Here is an 18,606-nt window from a genome sequence, read left to right as displayed (position 1 = left end):
AATAAAATAAAAGGAAAAAATACCCCTATGGGACAAGTTATAGGTATATTTTTTGAGCTGTAGCATTGTTTGGTTAGTGTTAGACAATTGACTAATCTTGGTTTTGTAGCAGTTTCCCTTTTAAATAGTATTTAGTAATGTCTTTTAAATTTTTCATGGATGGTGGGTCACATGCTTTTTTTTTTTTTTGAACAAAAACTTTAAAGTTCAGACTCTTTAATGACATTAGAATTATAAAGTGGTTTTGATTACTCCAATCAAAAGAGTCTGAGAAATATTTTTCCTGCTAATCTAAATTATATTATGGGTTTTCATTTGGGGTTTTCACCCATCCTCAAAAAATCATACAAACATTTTAATTTAAAACTCAGGAGTACTCATATTAGCCTGTTGGCATCAGTTTGCTTTTAAGCAGTAGCCCAAGAACTGCTTCTTGAGATTGGTCTACTCAGCAGCTTGAAAATCAAACCATTAGCAAAAAATAGTTTTGAACTCCCTAAAGATTTTGTTATTGACTTCCATTAGTGTAAGTTCTGTCCCAGAGTTGCAGATTGAGCATAAATATTGCAGGCCTCAGTATGAAGTCGTGCCATTAATGCAGGTGTCCTTGAGTGTTTTTTTAATAACATGGAACAAATCACGCATGAGAGAGACATCTTATGAATCTTCACAAATGTGGACCAACTGCCTTTATGTGCAAGTGCATAAAACACTCAGTGATAAATACAGACATTACTTGCATTGAAGCTCTTTTTTCTAATGATCTAGGCTACTATTGATAGTCATCTCTTTATGAGAAAGAATTAATATTATTTATTTTCTTTTATATAATTGTCCTCTCCGTTCTGCAGATCTGACCTGGGAATAAAATGCAGGCAGGCAATGATAGGTCTGCTGCCACTAATGAACTTGTAGGTGTTCCATGAATCATAGTCATGATTAATATTAAATAATAAGAATCCAATTAAATAATAGTAATTGAAGAATGGATGAAGTGGCATATTCTCAAATCAGCTTAAGCTTTTTTACCAGTGTGTTTTTTCTTCATTGATATTAGTGTATTCCTTCAAAGATGTCATGTTCCTGTTCAGTACATTTGGGGAGAAAAGTAGCTGTCATGAAATAAATAAAAAACTATTTTCCTCCTGGAGCATCTAACGTTGGAAAAACTTGGTACACCCTACATGTGTTGCTGTGATATGGTCTCACTTCAGATACAGTCAGAATACATATTTTCAATCTGCAATCTAGACAGTTGTTGGTTTTTTTAATAGCACTGCAGGTATTTCCACATCTAGCCTTCTCCCTTCCCATTTTTAATTCATAAAGTAACATTTCCTTCCATTTAAAAAATTTTCCCCCACTCTGCTTCTGTATGATGTTGCCTTGTAAAGAACTGGGAAGAGTGGCAGATTCTGCAGAGTAAGTAGTGAATCTTGATCTAAAACTCCTGTCAAATATCCAAGCAAATACTGGTATATTTTTTTCCTTTCAATTACTGCAGGTTGTTATGGCATTATTAGGTGTTATTTGTATGGTATTTCCAGGGAGATGTGTTGACAAATCATAAACCTTTAAAGGCAAATGGAGACTTTTAGAGAAATAATACGAGAAGACAGTTCAGTTGCTATCATCATTCTTTGAGCTTTGTAAGGAAGATGCTGATCTTCCAAAATGTAAATGGATTTGATACGTTGAATAAGTAAGAGTTTCACGTTTTCCAAATGTCATATCAGGTAAGTGTTTTTAATGAGAGTAACTTGAAATAGATGGTGAATTGTTGGGAAGACTGTTACCGTTCTGCATCCATCACATCAGAATGTGCCTTGGGCACTTCCAGAATGTTTGCTTTCTGTCAGACATAAAATATTGTGATGGATAAATCCCCCAGTAAAGGTCGGACCTGGCAGCTATGCTCACTCATCTGAGAAACTAAAAGGTCAGAATACTCAAGGTTCTGGTAAGACTAGAAGCTGAGCATCACAGTAAGGTATGGTTGTACTTCCACTCTTAATTTTATGTGAGCCTGTTGTTATTTGGTAGTTCTGGAAGTTCATTTCTGAAGGCGAGTGCACTGTTACAGCCTTATGCACCAGTTCAGTGCTTTTCAGCCTTTGCTGAACTCCTTTAATTGAAATAAATCCATTTTGTGGTAAACCATCTCTTGCCTTATGGGTGTTTCTAGTAAAGTATGCATCCTAGCACTGAGACAGCATTGTTATCTTAACACTACCACAGAATTAGGATGATCATCTGATGCTAAGATTTCCATGCCATCAGAAAAAAAAAATGGGTTTAGAAAACAGTGATTGAATCTTGATTGTTTTAACCATCTGAACAGTCTCTCTTAATACTACTGGACCAGTCACATGAACTAGCTGAGCAGCCTGTGTCTCTTGAAGAGTTTATTTGTAGATGATTATGATTATTAAGCCTAGGAACCACAGTGAAGCAGACTTCCCACTGTGTTAGTGTGGACAGTCTATGTTTAGGGCTTGTAACTTTGCTGTGGATTTACAGCCTGGTCTGTGTGGAGCAGCAGGAAAATGCGCTGTCCAGAGTGTAACGCAGAATCCAAAATACGACTCTCAGAATCTCAGGCTTGCTTGTGCTCTTTCTCCAGGCCCATGTCTTTTGTTGAACCAAATTATTTCCCCTTCCCTAGTTCTGATGCATTATTCATGTTATTTCAATGCAGTTTTACTTTAGAAAAAGGAATGGGATTTCCCCATTTTATTGTAAACATTGTGAGAAAGAGCTTTTAGGACATTATTCTAGTCCTAGTTTAGTGGTAACCAGGTAAGAATAAAAATACCAAAACCTCCTTTGCCTGTCATTAGAGATTAAGGAAAAGCATTATGAAGAAATAGGAGTGTGCTTTGTTCGACGTATTTCTGTTTGCTACATATGAAACAGAAGCTTTGTCTAACTGTGCCATACTCCTTCAGAAGTGTAAGAAGCCTGTTATACATAGCAACATTAAAAACCACACAGAATCTTGTAGTGGCGAAAAGGAATTTTAATGTAAAAGAGACCAGGTGGGAATTGGTGCCAGAACAGAAGTAAATATGTACATTTACTAAGGGAATCTGTGACATATAAAGCATAACACTATTTCCTGACAGTTTTTTCCATTTGATGGCACTAATATCTGTATAATTAAGAGCAATGGAAGTATTTAGAGGAAAACTGTATACTGTTATAAACCATTCTTTTTTAAATTGAACAGCTGTAATTTCTACCAATGGAACAAACTATGTTATAAGAAAATGATTATTAGTTTAAAATGCAAAGTTAAATGAATGCAAAATTAACAAACAGATGGTGAAGAATTATTGTGTTTTATTTTACTCCTGGGTAAAAGGGCTCATGCATGATTGTAAAAATGTCATCACACTTCGTAAACCTGAAAGCAAACAGAATTTGCAGTTGTGCACATCTGTTTTGGGACACTGCTAAAGGGTTAGAAGAATCAATGTTGTTTTCAAATAAGGGTATTCATCAAAAGGATATCATTTACTTAACAGTTATGGCTTCTGCTAAGCATCAGACTTAATGTTCTGTGGAATTCATTACAAAATTTGGCAGCTTTTTTCTTCACAAGCTACTGAGGCAGCATGCGGCAAAACGAAACGAACAGCCCCTTCTTATCCTCCCCTCCCTGAACCCCAGAACAACAGTTGAATTACCTGCTAAATATTTGACCAGCAATTTCAGGATTTAAAATTCTAGGTCAAGATGTCGCACTTCATGGTGCTTGCCCAAGGAATGTCAATGATGGAATAAGATGGAAAGATAAGGGGCTTATTTGTTTATTTCAGTAGCTTGTGAATTTAAAAAAGGATTACGTAATGTTTGGGGATACCATGTTTTGGGAGGAGGAATGGGAGAAATATGTGTAAATGACTAATTTAGTCAAATTGAAAAAAAACCTAAAAGCCCCAGCCAGATAAAGCATGTGAAGCTTTTATTAGAAAAGAAATTATATTAATGTTTCAAGCTGGTAGTTTCAAAGTATGCCATCTAATTGCTTTATTTGAGCTCAATTTACAAAAATTAGTGAACTGAAGATGTAGGATTTTGTTTACGATGACTCTGTGCCATTTGGAGAGTGCAATTTAGGAACAGCCAAGGAAATAGGAATTATGAACAATAAGGTACTGATTGCAGTCAGTGGGGAAGGAATACTAAGGAGGTGTTCACTAATGAGGAAGGTATTAAAGGCAGGAAATTCTTGTATTTTTTTATGTCTGTACATAATCCAGAGTTCCTTGTCATGCCATCCCTACTATTACCTTGTAAATTAGGCGTATCATTGAGTATATGTAGTGACTTTTGCTGACTTTAACATTCTGTTAAACTAAGTTAATATATCTACAAAATCTTTGTTAAAAGAATGCATTATTAAGACTATAAAATCAAACACAAAAAGTTAGGGCATGCCAGAAGACAGGTTGTCTGCACACAATTAATAACCTTTGCACACAATTAATATCCTTTGTGCGTATGCCTGATTATGCAGTCTTTAATTGTATGATTACATGCAGAACAGCTTAGTGCCCAGTTCAGTCCATAGAATGGACATTGCTGTTGGTGCAAACCTCTTCAATATTACATTTTTTCATTGTTGTTCAATGTGTAGGTATGTAGACTATTCAAATACTGCTGAAAGGAAAGAATTACTCATTTCCGCATGAGTTTTTCTATGATGTTTCTACTATAATAAACATGTGAATAACTTGTCTATAAATTTTTCAAAACAGCAGATCTATGTGGCTTTTTTATGCATCTTAGGCTCCATTTTCCCCAAGAGAAGTTGAATTTTTTTCTTTTTTTCTTCTTTGTTTTTTACTTTAAAATACCTGCTAATTTGGATGGCAGATTGAAAGAGTTTCAAAAATACTCAGACTTATTAAAAAGTTGCGCTGATATTGCAGTTCTTTCTTCATTCTGTTGGAGATGTGAGTGCACAATCTATGTAGAAATCAAGACTATTTTTAGGACAAAAAAAACCCCAAGCTTTTAACAGTAAGGTTAAGGACTAAAAAAACCTTGAGAAAAATTTTACTTGGTGCCCTGCCCAATATCACAAAGGAGCTTTATGAAAGAAGTGAAACTAGAACTGTTTTGCAGGTCATCATTCAGTTGCTATAACTAAGTGACATTTTTTTTTTCTCTCACAAGAAATCCACAACTTTTTTCAATACATACGTTTTTCCCCTCCCCAAATTAAGCACAGGCCTACAAGTAACAGGTTTCTTTAATGCAGAGACTCCTTTTAAGAGGTCTATTTTATGCACTAAATCCATGTTTGGTGTACAATCTTTTTTGTGTTTTAATGTACATACATAGTTATAGTTGTGCATATGTGTGTCTGTTCATTCCTTTATCTGTGTCTCTGTGGGTGTGTGTAGCCTTGTAATTGTCTGACTATATCATTTCCTTGCATTAGGGAAAAAAAGGAAGACTGCATGTTTAAAACCTTTATGGCTACATACAGACCTCTGCTATTTGAGCTGGCAAAGCAATAGCTGCATAGCACTCAGAGGACAGCGTACTTTTCCTTCTTGCAGTCTTCATCCAATTGCAGTTGCCTCAGACTTGTGACTTTTCGTTCAAGTTGATTTTTTAGACACTTCCACTCTTCCTCGTTCTTCCTGCATCCCCTCTCCTTAACCTTTCTATTCCCTTTCCCTGGGTTCCTTTTGAGATCTGTCCCTTCACCATTTCTTCTGTCTTAGCACATCAGTTCCCTCAGCTCTTCATCCAATTTTAGTGCCTAGTTTTAGTTAACTGGCCCTTGAAGTCTCATCCGTGCCCCTTCTCAGCTTTCATCTCCATCCATGGTTTCTCCTCCCAGTCTCATCAGACTTATTCACACAGTGTAGTTTGTCCCTTTTGTCTCTTTGACCCATATTTGTCCGTCTGCCGGTGTACTGGATGCTTTCATTCCCCGGACGATTTAAGTGACAGTAGTTATCAAGAGCCTTAGGGATGTCTGCTTTCCATTCCAGTGGCTTATTGTGCTTAGGCTTAGAGTATTTATTACAGACTTCCTCCCTCTAATCCTTGTCAGACTGAAGCAATCTTTGCAGGAGGTACGTGTAGTCCGATCAGTGCTAGAAATTGGAGAGGATCGGTCATGATCAATGAGAGTAGATTTTTCTGTGATTTTTCACTGACAAACTTTTGGAAGTGTTTTACATTTTAAAAAAAATAGTTTTCCCAAGCTTGGTCACATCTGGATAGATCTACAGGGTAAGGGCAAAAGTTGCATCCCCCACACTAAAATTCCTGCCAAATTGCAAGGCCTGTGAGTGAGGTTGTATTTAAGATGAGCAAAATGTTTTTCTTACTGACTTTTCTCAGAAATGGCTGGAAAGTTTTGACTAAGTGTTCCAAAAGTATTTAAGAGAATTTAGGCATGTGTTATGTGAAGCTTTAGCCCAACTTTTTATCATTCAGAAAACTTACATGAATCGAACAGAATTTATATGTGAATCTTTATAAGTAGTACCCATTCATATCCCTTCACTGATAGTGCCACGCTGACAAAACCTTTGGTGTGGACTTAGCTGTGTTACCAATAGAGAACTTCTGGCAACATGTTTTAGGCAGGCTTCAGCTTAAGACTGTCATCGAAATTTAGACCTCCCTGTGGACGTGTCTACCTGTGAGCTGTGTTTAAATTCCAATTACAAGCAATGGAGATCTGGACGGTATTGTCAATGGAGCCTGAAAATGGACACCCACTGTTTGGTCAACTGAATTGCAATGAAGTAAATTCCATAAAATGACTAAGTCTCTGCGAAGTGTAATGGGAGCTTAAACACTTGGCTCATATGTAGACACAAAATTTAGAGCCTTGTCACAAGCCTTGGGTCGTTTGGAAGTACAGTGTGACTGTATCAGCAGTAAATTCTCCTTCCACTGAGTTTCTATTAAATGGCTTTGCAGATGTAATTATGCCAGCCTAGCTGTAGCTACAGAGGATATGTAGCATAGACAACCTATAGAATGCTTAAGCCACTTCAGAATCCTTATATGTGATTTAGGAACATAGAAGCTGTGCTGGATTAGACAGAAAGTTGATTTCATCCCAGTATCTTCCACAGTGACCAGTAACAGATGCCTAGAGAAGATCACTAAACAACAAGCATGTAGCAATGTTTCCCCAAGTTTTTATTTTTTTTTTTATAAGCCTCCAACAATTTGTGGCTCAGACTGTGCTCTGCCAACAAAAAGAAATGTCTACACATACTTCTTAAGACCTTCCCAGCATGAATCAAATGGAACTGGCACAATAGTCTGTTTTCTGAGCCTGCCAAAAAGCAGTCTTAAACCAAAGCTGATGATTTCTGTTCTTGCCTTGTTTGTCCTGAAGTTGCTGATGCTGAAGCCTAATAATCACAATTTAAATTACATTAAACATTATTGACGTTCTCATTGTTGACATGCTAACTAAACAACATGCTCGTGTGTGCCCTTCTGTCACGGTGGATATTAGATGAGAATTAAGGGAATAGTTGTTTGTTAGCTGTGAGAAAGCTTAGACTCACTCAAAACATTTACGTTATCCTAAATCTGGTAGAAAGTGAGAAGGTGAATAAAAAAAATGCTTTTCCTCATCAAAGTGTGAAAAAAGCAGCAAAGGCAGAGTCTGTGGAGGAAATCATATGCATGCAGTTATTCCACTAGCTTATATAATGATGAGGAGAATACAGCTTCAAGGCACACAAACCGTTCTGTGGAGCTTCTGAATAGACAAGGGTTTGGGAACATTTCAGATAATATGAGGAAGGATTTGTGCACCGTAAGGTTTGCATGTTTTCCTTTGCCTATTTCAGGTTTCAGATAAAAAAATTCTATCTCCCTTAGCAAGTTTGCTTCTTACAGGTTATTAACCTATCACAATTATTACGAAAAACACTCCTGCAAAACATGAATGCTTTATTGTCCCAATCTTTAGATGCATTGATATCAACACCATTTATTTAATGTGATTTTTTTATAAAGGTGAGAAAAGGAGGCAACTGGTGGGAAGGAGGAACAAAGTTGAGAATTGTAGAGAGCCTGAAATCTCCACACTTGAAGGGACTTTTCACTTTCTGCCTTGATTACCTGCATTGAGTCACTGGTAGTGGTGTTAGTTATTAACATTTGTATCTTCTTACCTTTGTTCCTTATTCCTGTATAGATAACTGGGCAGGTTACAGACAGTATGTAGTACCTAGGAGTATCTAGTCAAGAATTCTGCATTAGAAGACAGTCTTTCTCAGTCATGTGTTGAGCTTGGCCAAATTGCATCTCTTCTGGTTGGCCGTGTTTTTTGATATGGTTTTAGAAGCAAAACTTGATAGTTTGTTTCTACAATTGTGATTTTTCAATTTTTTTTTTTAAGGTTACTTCAGAGTACTCAGAGCATGAAGGATACACTGTAGTAAAGTTTTAATACATGCTGTCTCTGTTAACATTATAGTTTTAAATTATTGTTAGAGAAACTGGAATTTTAATTTCTTCAATTTTTGTATGTGTTAAAGATTAAGGAACAAAAATAACTGATGTCTGATTGACTTGCTTGTTATAAATTAATACAAAATTAATTGATTGCTTAATACAAAATTAAAAAATCAGAAGTACTTAAAAAATTTCCAGTAGTCCTGGAAATTCATGTTACTTGGTACCTTTTCTAATCAGTAGTTCAGTTGAAAGTCATTAATTCTGTTTATGTTGCCACCTTACTGCATTGTGCTCTTAAATGCTTTATGGTACTTAAAACAGTGTATTTGACATTAGAGGTGCTAATGGTGATTAGTGTCTATAAGCAATATAAAGCTTTTTAAGATGATGGAACAATCAATGAAAATTATCAGAACCACCAGAAAACATATTTCATTAATCACTGTTTATACTAAAATTTCTTTGCAGTCTCGTTAATGACAGGATGTTAAGGTCCAGTTCTCCTTAGTTATAGGTTTGTATGGTAGCAGTTTTCAGTAGCTAAACAGTCTGAAATTTGTTCTTACCAGTAATACATTAAATTGTTTAACTAAGGACAGATGGCCTGTGTGCATTTTTGGTTTCACTATCATAAAATTAAAATTACTTTTTGTTATCATAGGGTTTGTTGGCTGACCTCTTTAAAGCTAAGTAAGTTCATAATCAGTGAAAACCTTTTGTCATTTTGCTTAAAAAACATTTTGCAATACCTAATACTAACATTTAACTTTACTGCACTGATCAGGTTGCAACTAAGTATTTATTCAAAGTCCCTATTTCAGCCATACTTTAATGTCTGCCTCCGAAGGGTTGCTACTTGTCCAGTTGCTGAGAGAGTAGTACTATGAAGTAATTCTAAGGGCACAGAGGATGTACTCCCATACAACTAGAAAAGAGAGGAGATGATTGATCAGGTTTTCTTATGTTTTCCGTTAATTCACATAGTTCTTCATCTTTCACTGTATTTGTATAACAGCGTTATATTTGATCCAATGGGATTAGTGAAGAAAGGGAATTTCAAAATGAAATTTGAAAGAACGTATAGCTATTTGCTTTTAACAATGAGATGCTTTTCTGACTGTATGAAAAAAATCAGATGAAAAAGGTGAAAAAGACCAAGTAGGAGCAGGTGTGGACAGTTTTAAATCATGGAAATTACGATAGTAAGAAGTAGCAGAAGTATGGATGTGATCAGAGCTTTCTTGTCATGGGTGAGTGGTGAGTGTACTAGGAGCTTGCTGAAGAAAACAGTCGGTAACCAATGAAGGACTTTCTGATTAGGAAAATAGTCTGCTGACACTGCTTTAGTGACGTTTATTTTGTTGAATGTACTGTGACTAGGTAGTGAACTATCTCTCTAGTTTTCTGACACCTTGTAAAGTTTTTTTTCTGTAGAACAGGACCGTAAAATTACTTGATCCATGAACAAAACAGTGTTTGGCTTGCTTTGACAGCTTGCCATTTTCCTATACCTACCCTTTGAAAACTCAGATTCAGCTCCCACCCCCTTCACGTAAGGCCTTATTTTCTGCTCGTGCTAATGAAATTGAAGACTCCATACTGTCTCCGTCTATGTTACTGTCCTCATACAGTGTGGTAAAGAGGCTTGGCGTTTTACTGGCAATGTGATTTATTCCTTACTTCCACCCCCTACTGTACTGATGCCATATTTTAGCAATAAAGTAGTAAAGTAGTATTTGGGTTTGTTTAGCAGAGCTTTTGATTTATTTTTTTTTTTAATTAATATACTTCACTGTTCATATCCTTACTTTCTTCATGAAGGTTAGTTAGTCATAATAGCTGCATAGTTGTTTTTTGGGGTCATAGCATGTGGCCTGGTTTCAGAGAAGTGTTGGCTTCTACTGCTGGAAAAGTAACCCTTCTCATCAACAGCTGTTGCCAGAAAAATCCCTTTGGGCATTTGTTTCTTCAGACTGCTTTACCTCTCTTATAAATTCAGCAAATGTTGATATTCTGTGCTTTTTATTTGCTTCAGATGATATATACCACATTGTTTTTAAAGTGTGTATTTTACTTAGCTGCCAAATGCTTTTCATTGCCAGTGCAGTTTAGCAGATGGGTTTAAAGGGTTCAATTAAACGTAATTTGGGCTTCCATTTTTCTTCCAGCATCTTTACATGGTTCCTTAAATCAACATCAACATTTTTCAAGGCTTTGCAGTAATCCTGTAGTTTGCTCATTTCTAATAATTTCATCATTTAGTCATATAGCATTTGGGAAAAGGTATATTCTGATTTTACATTTGTTATGTATAATTTTTGATTAGTGGTTTTGAAAAACAGATGTGATGTTTAAAAACACCATTTATATTGCTGTTTAATCCATTATTCCCAGCTTTTAGTAAATGTTGGATTCTTTGAGTGCTTGCGGTTCTTCATAATTTTCTTTCCTGATTAGATAATTCATAAGGGTTTATTATGGGTTCCAACAAAGTCTCTGTTGAATACTTTCATGAGAGACACGTTTTGGACCTTAGCTCCTCCCAGGTTCCCGTTGCTACTGTTTCTTAGTGAGTAATACCTTTGAAAAATGTGTGGCCTGTCTGTAAGAGTTGGGCCTTAGCTGTAATCTGGGCATCTCAATTGGCTGTAGGAGTGTCAAGTACAAAATAGTGCAGTGGGTTTTATGCTGTTTAAAGTGCAGCTGCAGTTCATGAAGGCGGAGGCTTTGGGCTATATTTTCATGATTTCCCATCAAAGTTCAGGATTTACCTTCTACAGCATTATCAGCAAGTGTTTACTGAATGTGTTGTTTCCTAAAATGAGTTTCTTGCATGACTTTGGCTTTGTTGGCAGTCCTTTAACTGTCATTACTTTTAGTACCTTCTTTACCTACTTCAGGAACTCCATGTTATTGTTGGCTTATCTTGTCCCCCCTCCTCTTCTCTGCATTTTGGCTGGTAAAGTAACAGAACACATCTTTTCCATACTGTTAGTAGGTGTTAGAGACATGGGTAGAGGTGAGATGTCCTGCAGCTCTGAAGAGTAGACTTAGCATTGTAGCACAGAAACGTGGCAGTAGCTGTCCTTAGTGACCTGTTTTAATTTCTGTGCTGAAGCGTTTTATCTTTTTACACTGCAGTTGTGTTTAGCATAAACTAATATTTTTTCTTTCTTTTGTCCATGAGTTGTGGTGCAGGCAGATATTTTGCTGAAGACATTAATTTCATCTGGTTTCAAGAATATCAATGTAGCTGTTAACACGGCCAGCTTTGTGATTTGTATTTTTGTATGGGCTGGTTTTGATATCTGTAGAATTGTAGTAGCATTATTTCATGCCTAATTTCATGCCAGGCTTTGAAACAGAGAAGAATTATGGTAATAAATATTGCCCATATTCTAAGAATTAAGGAGATGCCGTATGTAACTTTTCTTTGATTTGGTTTATGTTCATATTTGGATGTTAATTGACACTTGAGCTAGTAATCAAACATGTCAGTGTTAGTGTTATATTTTTATTATGAAAAATGAGAGTCCCCAAGCTCAGTTGTTGCTGTATGTTATGTATGCCTTCCTGTGAGCTACTGACCTGTTTTTTCTTAAGTTTATTCCACATCTTACAGTGCTGTGCTCTAGCCTTAAAAAGTATTGTTGCCTTGGTGAAAAAGTACAAAAGCATGTTACAGTGCTTCAGGGACTGTAATGAATCCAAGAAAGAAAAAAGACTGATTAACTGAATCGGAAAGGTGTGGGTGATACTTTACAAGCAGACTGATAGAATCTGTTCCCTCTTGACTGGAGAACTGGAAGGTTATTGGGTAGCTCTTTCTGAGAAATTATTTCTTTACAAATGTGACTATGGTCTCTAATAATAATCATGCTTATTTATGACTTCTCAAAGTTCCGTGGTGATATTTGTGTAGCCTTGAATGGAGAGATGAGAAGAAAGTGCTAGGTTATGTAATGTATCATCATCCCAGAGAGAATTGTTTAACGTCAGTAAGATTTTCAATAGAACATGATACTTCATTTCCATTTGCATTTCTGATTACAGTGTCTACAGTTTTACATTACAACTTACAGAGCTAGGTGGTTTTTAGTTATAACCTATTGACAGCATAGTGTGGTCTGTCTTTATTACTCAGAATAAGTCTCCAAGCCTCTACTGATGGCATAGCTCAAGTTAGATAACTTATAAAAGAAAAATGCTTTTCTGTGACAAGAAGAATCTCGGTCATCGGGGTGAATTTAGAGTGGGTTTCGTTAAACATTTTAAGTTGGAAAGATATGGGGGTGCCACTGAAAGACACAGTCCACTAGCTTCCTTCTCCTCAGCATTCACTCTCTTCTACTGGCCGAGTTGTTTTTCTGTTAAATGAAGCTGGGGAACAGATCTAGCTGAAAAATGACAAGAAAAAAATAGTTTTTGAACAATTTGTTATGTTTGGTTTTCAGCGATGTGCATATTGTAAGCACCTTGGAGCCACTATCAAATGCTGTGAAGAGAAATGTACCCAGATGTACCATTACCCCTGTGCTGCTGGAGCAGGCACATTTCAGGATTTCAGTAACTTGTCCCTCCTTTGTCCAGACCATATTGATCAGGCTCCTGAAAGATGTAAGTACACTGTATTCAAATGACACAATTAGTACCAGGTTTTATGAAAATTTGTCTGCATCAGGATCAGCTTAAGAGTGCATTTGTTTAGACCTGTTTTCCGAGTTCATGTACCCAAGAGTTCACGTATGTTCAGGTATGAGAAAGATGCAAGTTCATACTCCTCTGTTTTTAAAGACTGACAGTGGTGCACAGCAAAGTTAGTATTTTTGGGTTTTTTTAATGACAGAACATAGGAAGGGTTTACTCATCAGACTTGTCTTCCGTCAGGTTTGAGTTCAAATTGATAGGCTTGCTTACTTGTCCTAACTCAAGTTAGGCAACCATATTGCAAACACTTCAGCTAAATAATAGGTTTAGATCTGTTAGGAGCTTTATTTTGTACCTGTTCCAAAGGAAAGTTGGTCCTAAAGCTCTCGATTTTATCTTGAGGAGAATAAAACCGTTTCCTTTGGTAAGACTTTATTAAGGTTTAAAATGAATGTACTTTTGTTACGAGAAGATTAGTTGAGTATATCAGAAAACCAAATTAAAGGAGTAGTTATTAAGTATATTAATTAAATTTGAATTTTATAGAATGATTGAGTTGTATATGCATAAGAACTACTAAAGAATTTCTTGGCTTCATTGGGTTCATTGAATTGTTCATAATTTTGAACAAAATAATAATTTAAAAAATAATTTCTTTGTAGCAAAGGAAGAAGCAAATTGTGCAGTATGTGACAGCCCTGGAGACCTCTTAGATCAACTTTTTTGTACTACCTGTGGCCAGCACTACCATGGGATGTGCCTGGACATACAAGTTACACCTTTAAAAAGAGCAGGTTGGCAGTGTCCTGATTGCAAAGTATGCCAGAACTGCAAGTAAGTGAGACTTAAAGGATGTGGAGGAGGACAGTGTGAGATTTATGTGCTGTGATTTTAAAACATCTATTATATTAACTGTTCTTTTTTCCAAAAAGCTTAGATTATTTGCCCAGATACATCTGTTATGATACTATATTAAGTAGCTGAACAAACCCTTGTGTTGGGAACTTTCTTCTAAAAAAGCTAAGCTGAAACTCCTGTGGTTTATACCGCCAGAGTTACCATTATCTTGGCAGGTTCTGGAGAGCAGCAAAACCTTCTGACTTTTTCCTTCTTTTATACAGGAGGATTTTTCTCAAATTTACCAAATTAACAAATTAGTTTACTGTAGTGCCTTTACAGTCTGGGAACCTGTGCTCTTACTCAGCTGACATTTCAGCTGTGTGTGTACCACAAACTGGGTAGGTCCCCTGCATTAGGCCCTCTCTTCTATTTTGTGATATCCTTCAGAGGCACTTAATGAGTCATTATGAAAACAAAAACATGGCTTAGTTGAGCAAAGAAAAAAAGTGACATGAGTGACCATGATTGAATTGTTACACCAGACAAGTACTGAGACAATGAAACATAATTGTTGCGATATCATAAGGGTTCAGTTGGAAAACTCTGACCGCTTGTATGCTTGTTCTTACATAACTTAATCTGATGGGCACTGCAGGGTCCTTTTGCTTGCTTGGCTTTGTTTTTTTTAAGTACTTACTAGAAAAGAAATAAGAGTTTTGTTCAGCTTTAGTCAGATCAGCTGAGACAGTATGAAGGAAAAAAGCCACTTCACTGCTGCCTCATGTACCTGATCAGTCAGTGCTTTGCTGTTTTACAAGCAGAACACTCAGTATTTGCTATCATTGAGATTCAACCACTTAAAGAAGATTGTTCCCTGATCACACGCAGCTGATAGCCAATGCCAGCAATGAAGTTGCAATAGTGAAGCACATTCTAAAAAATATCCCTAAAAATGTTGTACTGGGTAATTACAGTATTTGCTAACAAACCTCTCTAGTGGAATAGTAGAAGAAAATGTGATGTTTTCACACCTATTACTTTATGGAGTATGGAAGTTTTATGCCAGTGTTGAAGAATAACATTTTAAACATACCTCCATGCAAAGAGAGAGCATTTACTGTTTTTTAAAATATCAGGTCTCCCAGGTAATGAAGTAGTATCTAGTATGTGTAATGCCATATATTGTGAAGCTTTATCAAGGCAAATCTTGTTGCATGCTTATTTATTGAATTAATTTATTTAAACTAAGGCAGAACACAGTGCCTTTAGAGATTACCAAACTATTTGTTTTATTCTCTGCAAATTTATTTTATCACTGAAATTTGTGGTGGAGCTCTGTAATACATCGTTGTAGGAAAATTGAAATCTCTTCCTTTTAATGCTTGTTTTGCTCTTGCAGTCATATTGGTTGACATTATAGGAGCTCTGGTAGTCAGAGGTGATGGCTTGTTTTTTCCTTTGGAAAACATACAGTCAGACTGTTTATAGGAACAAGTACAATTTCATGTTCTTTTCAGAAAGAAATAAATCACATATTTCAGATTTTGAACTGATTTCAGTACAGAAAGGCCATTAAATCTGCCTACACGTGTGTAAATGAAAGTGGGCTGATTTCTAGAATGGTGGCACAGGCTCAGCAGTTGTTAAAGTAAGCGTGGTGATCTTCATTCATACTTAAATACGAATTTGAGGGCATTGTCTTTGGAGCTATTTGTAAGTGATATTCATGTATTTTCATGTACTCAGCTATGTGTCTTCCTGTTTAGACTTTTCATTAAATAGATCTTTTGTTATGGATTGTTTAAATAATTTTTTTAACCACTTGTTACTTTTCTTAGACATTCTGGGGAAGACAACAAGATGCTGGTGTGCGATACATGCGACAAAGGCTACCATACTTTCTGTCTACAACCAGTTATGGACGCTGTACCAACAAATGGTTGGAAATGTAAAGTAAGTTGAAAGGTTTCAGAATAATTCCTTGTCATTATAGGGACCCAAATTTTGTTATCCACATTATGCTGTAATAGGTGTATTGTGGACTGCTGTTGGCATGTAACATAACTTGTAATTTCTGAAGGAATCCCACATGTATTTAATCATGTGGCTCTACAGCTGCTCTGTGAGGGTAGCTGTCAGTGCTGTGGATGAAGCAGCCCATGTAGGACAGTAAATCAACCCCCACAGGGGAAAAGAGAAGCGTAGGATCCAGGTGGAGTGGATAACCTTCACTTAATGACAGCAGCTCTCATGATCCAATGTAAACTAAAATGTAAACTAAAATCTATGCAATAGTACATGTAATCTATACTTGAAGGCTCTTTATATTCAAGTACTTCTTGCTTAGCAGAACAGCAGTTTTGCAGCTCAAGGGTTCCTTTGCATTTGAGGAGGGCAGCTTGAATTTGTTGTTTTATCAGTAACTGTGTGAGTAAGTGTAAGTAATAATAAAAACATGATTTCAGCATAACAGGTCCCTGTATATGAGATGTATGTATTTTCATAGCCAGTTTGTGGCAGTCATAAGATGAATAAAAAAGTTTGATCTTGTAAGAAATACTCCTTTCAAGTCAGGGATTAGTGCAAGGAAACTCTTCTTGCTGTTGTACAGGCTCTTCGTGTTCTATTATCAGATCCTGAATAATTTATTAGTGTTATCAAGGATGGAAATTGTATTTAATTTAATTCGAAACAGGAAAATGTCAGTTAATGGCAGTTCTATCACATTGTGAAATACAATAATTAACAACTAAATTCTTGTGATCTCTAGAACTGTAGAGTATGTGCTGAGTGTGGCACACGAACAAGTTGTCAGTGGCACCATAATTGTTTGGTATGTGACAGTTGTTACCAACAGCAAGACAACTTACCTTGTCCTTTCTGTGAAAAACTGTGCCTCCAAGACTTCCAGAAAGATATGTTGCATTGTCACATGTGCAAAAGGTAAGAATCCTAATTTTTGTAAAATTGTACTAAAATGCCTAAAGCTTTTGATGAGTTGATGTTGATGCGTTTCTGCGAATGGTGTAGACTGTGTTTGATGTACAATGCTATAGTATCTTATTGTGCAACATCATGATCCTTCATCCCTAAATACAGCGAACAAGAGTAGCTGGTCTTATTTTAATCTTAGCAAGTATTAATTGGCAGTTACCTGAGGTGTACAGAAAAACATGCTGCTGCTGCTTCTTACATTGCATCTATTTTGTAAGTAAGCAGACTAGAAGACTCATTGTCCTAACTTTTAAAGACTGTTGTTTGCAACGGTCTGGGGTTTTTTAAATTTTCAGGTATGTGTTCTCTGTTTAATTTTATGTGGTTTTCTATGCCAGGAATAAAAAAAAAACCCAACCAACCAAACAAAAAAACCCAGCACTACTGGGAGCCTTTTAAGAATGTAGACTGTGTTTCATATTGAATGCTATTGTATCTTGCTGTGCAATGTCTTGATATTGCTGTACATGTAGTGGTGTCCACTTGGCTTTAGTGACAGTTTAGGTCTTCATGTTTAAATTTGTTCACTGCTTGACATACTGATGTATCATGCTCATTACTCTAAAATTCTCCGTAATAAAGCATTGGCTGAAATTTCTTATTCCCCATAGGGATGGAAAACAGTGCTATTTTTTAACTGATCTTCTACTGGGATACTTTTTATTTTTATTATTAAAATCATAGTCACAGTAAATTAATCTCCCCAGGTGGATTCACATAGAATGTGACAGATCTCCAGGTAGTGAATTGGAGTCTCAGTTGAAAGACTACATCTGCACTCTTTGTAAACAAGGAGAAGGGGATCAGACTCAGTCATGTGATGTAATGGACGCTTCTGAACTCATTCCTCAACCTGACAGTATAACAGGTAATCAAACGCAATCTTTGTATTTCCAAAATGCTAACATCGTATGTAAATATCTGCGGTTGTCTCACTAAGTCTTTTGTGAACCAGCCACTCATATTCTACTCTGTGGAATTCATCCATTCCTTTATTTAGCAGCAGCTTCTCAAGCAATCCATGGGTGAGCGGTCTTCTCAATATGCTTTTTGGTTTTCCGACTTCAGGATCCTGTATTGTAGGAACATGGGCAAGTAAGCACCTTAATAGTGGCTCTCAACCTTCCAGCTCCAGCTTCCTGGCCTGTAGCTGTAAACTTCTCTTAATATTTTCTTGTAATGTGGTACAGTTCATAAATGTATTCCTTGGAGAGCCTAACTGTTCTACTCATTTGTGCCTAACTGCCAGGCACAAGCCAACTTCTGGTAGATGTTCCTGGAGACATCCAGTTTTCCTGTTTCTCCCTTTCTACTTGTCAGTCTCATAGTGCCCATTCTCCTCACTGTGTCCAGGCAGGACACCGCAGTGGAAGCTAGACTATGTTCAAGGGACAGGTATATTTAACTAAACAGCTTTTAATCAGGTGTCCTTTTTCAGAACAATATATGATTAGTCATCTTGTTTCTGAGAGATTCTTGTCTAAATGGACAAATCAAGCAAAAGGGGGAAAGGGAAGTTGCAGAAAAGTGTAAAGTATTTTTTTAAAAATTATGCAGTTAACAGTAAGGAAGCACGGAGAGAACTTGGATCTGTTGATCTGAGCCTGGTGGGTCATCCACAAGACCTGTGTAATGAACTCATAACTGAATGACTTTGTGTATTTC

General features: G+C 36.4%; 1 protein-coding gene across 12 annotated transcripts in view; it reads left to right on the top strand.

The window, feature by feature from the left end:
- The window catches only part of KMT2C (lysine methyltransferase 2C), a 200,558-nt gene that overhangs the window by 91,966 nt on the left and 89,986 nt on the right, over positions 1-18,606 (top strand). For all 12 annotated transcript variants that reach the window (XM_075045134.1, XM_075045077.1, XM_075045086.1 and 9 more), the window contains 5 exons: positions 12,915-13,077; positions 13,770-13,941; positions 15,786-15,900; positions 16,718-16,890; positions 17,649-17,809. In XM_075045134.1, coding sequence (XP_074901235.1) covers positions 12,915-13,077; positions 13,770-13,941; positions 15,786-15,900; positions 16,718-16,890; positions 17,649-17,809 — 784 coding nt within the window. The remainder of the gene's footprint in view (positions 1-12,914; positions 13,078-13,769; positions 13,942-15,785; positions 15,901-16,717; positions 16,891-17,648; positions 17,810-18,606) is intronic.

The sequence above is a fragment of the Buteo buteo genome, chromosome 2, assembly GCF_964188355.1.
Source record: "Buteo buteo chromosome 2, bButBut1.hap1.1, whole genome shotgun sequence".
Taxonomy (NCBI): domain Eukaryota; kingdom Metazoa; phylum Chordata; class Aves; order Accipitriformes; family Accipitridae; genus Buteo; species Buteo buteo.
Note: the sequence above shows the minus strand (reverse complement) of the source record. Positions and strands in the feature narration are given on the sequence as shown.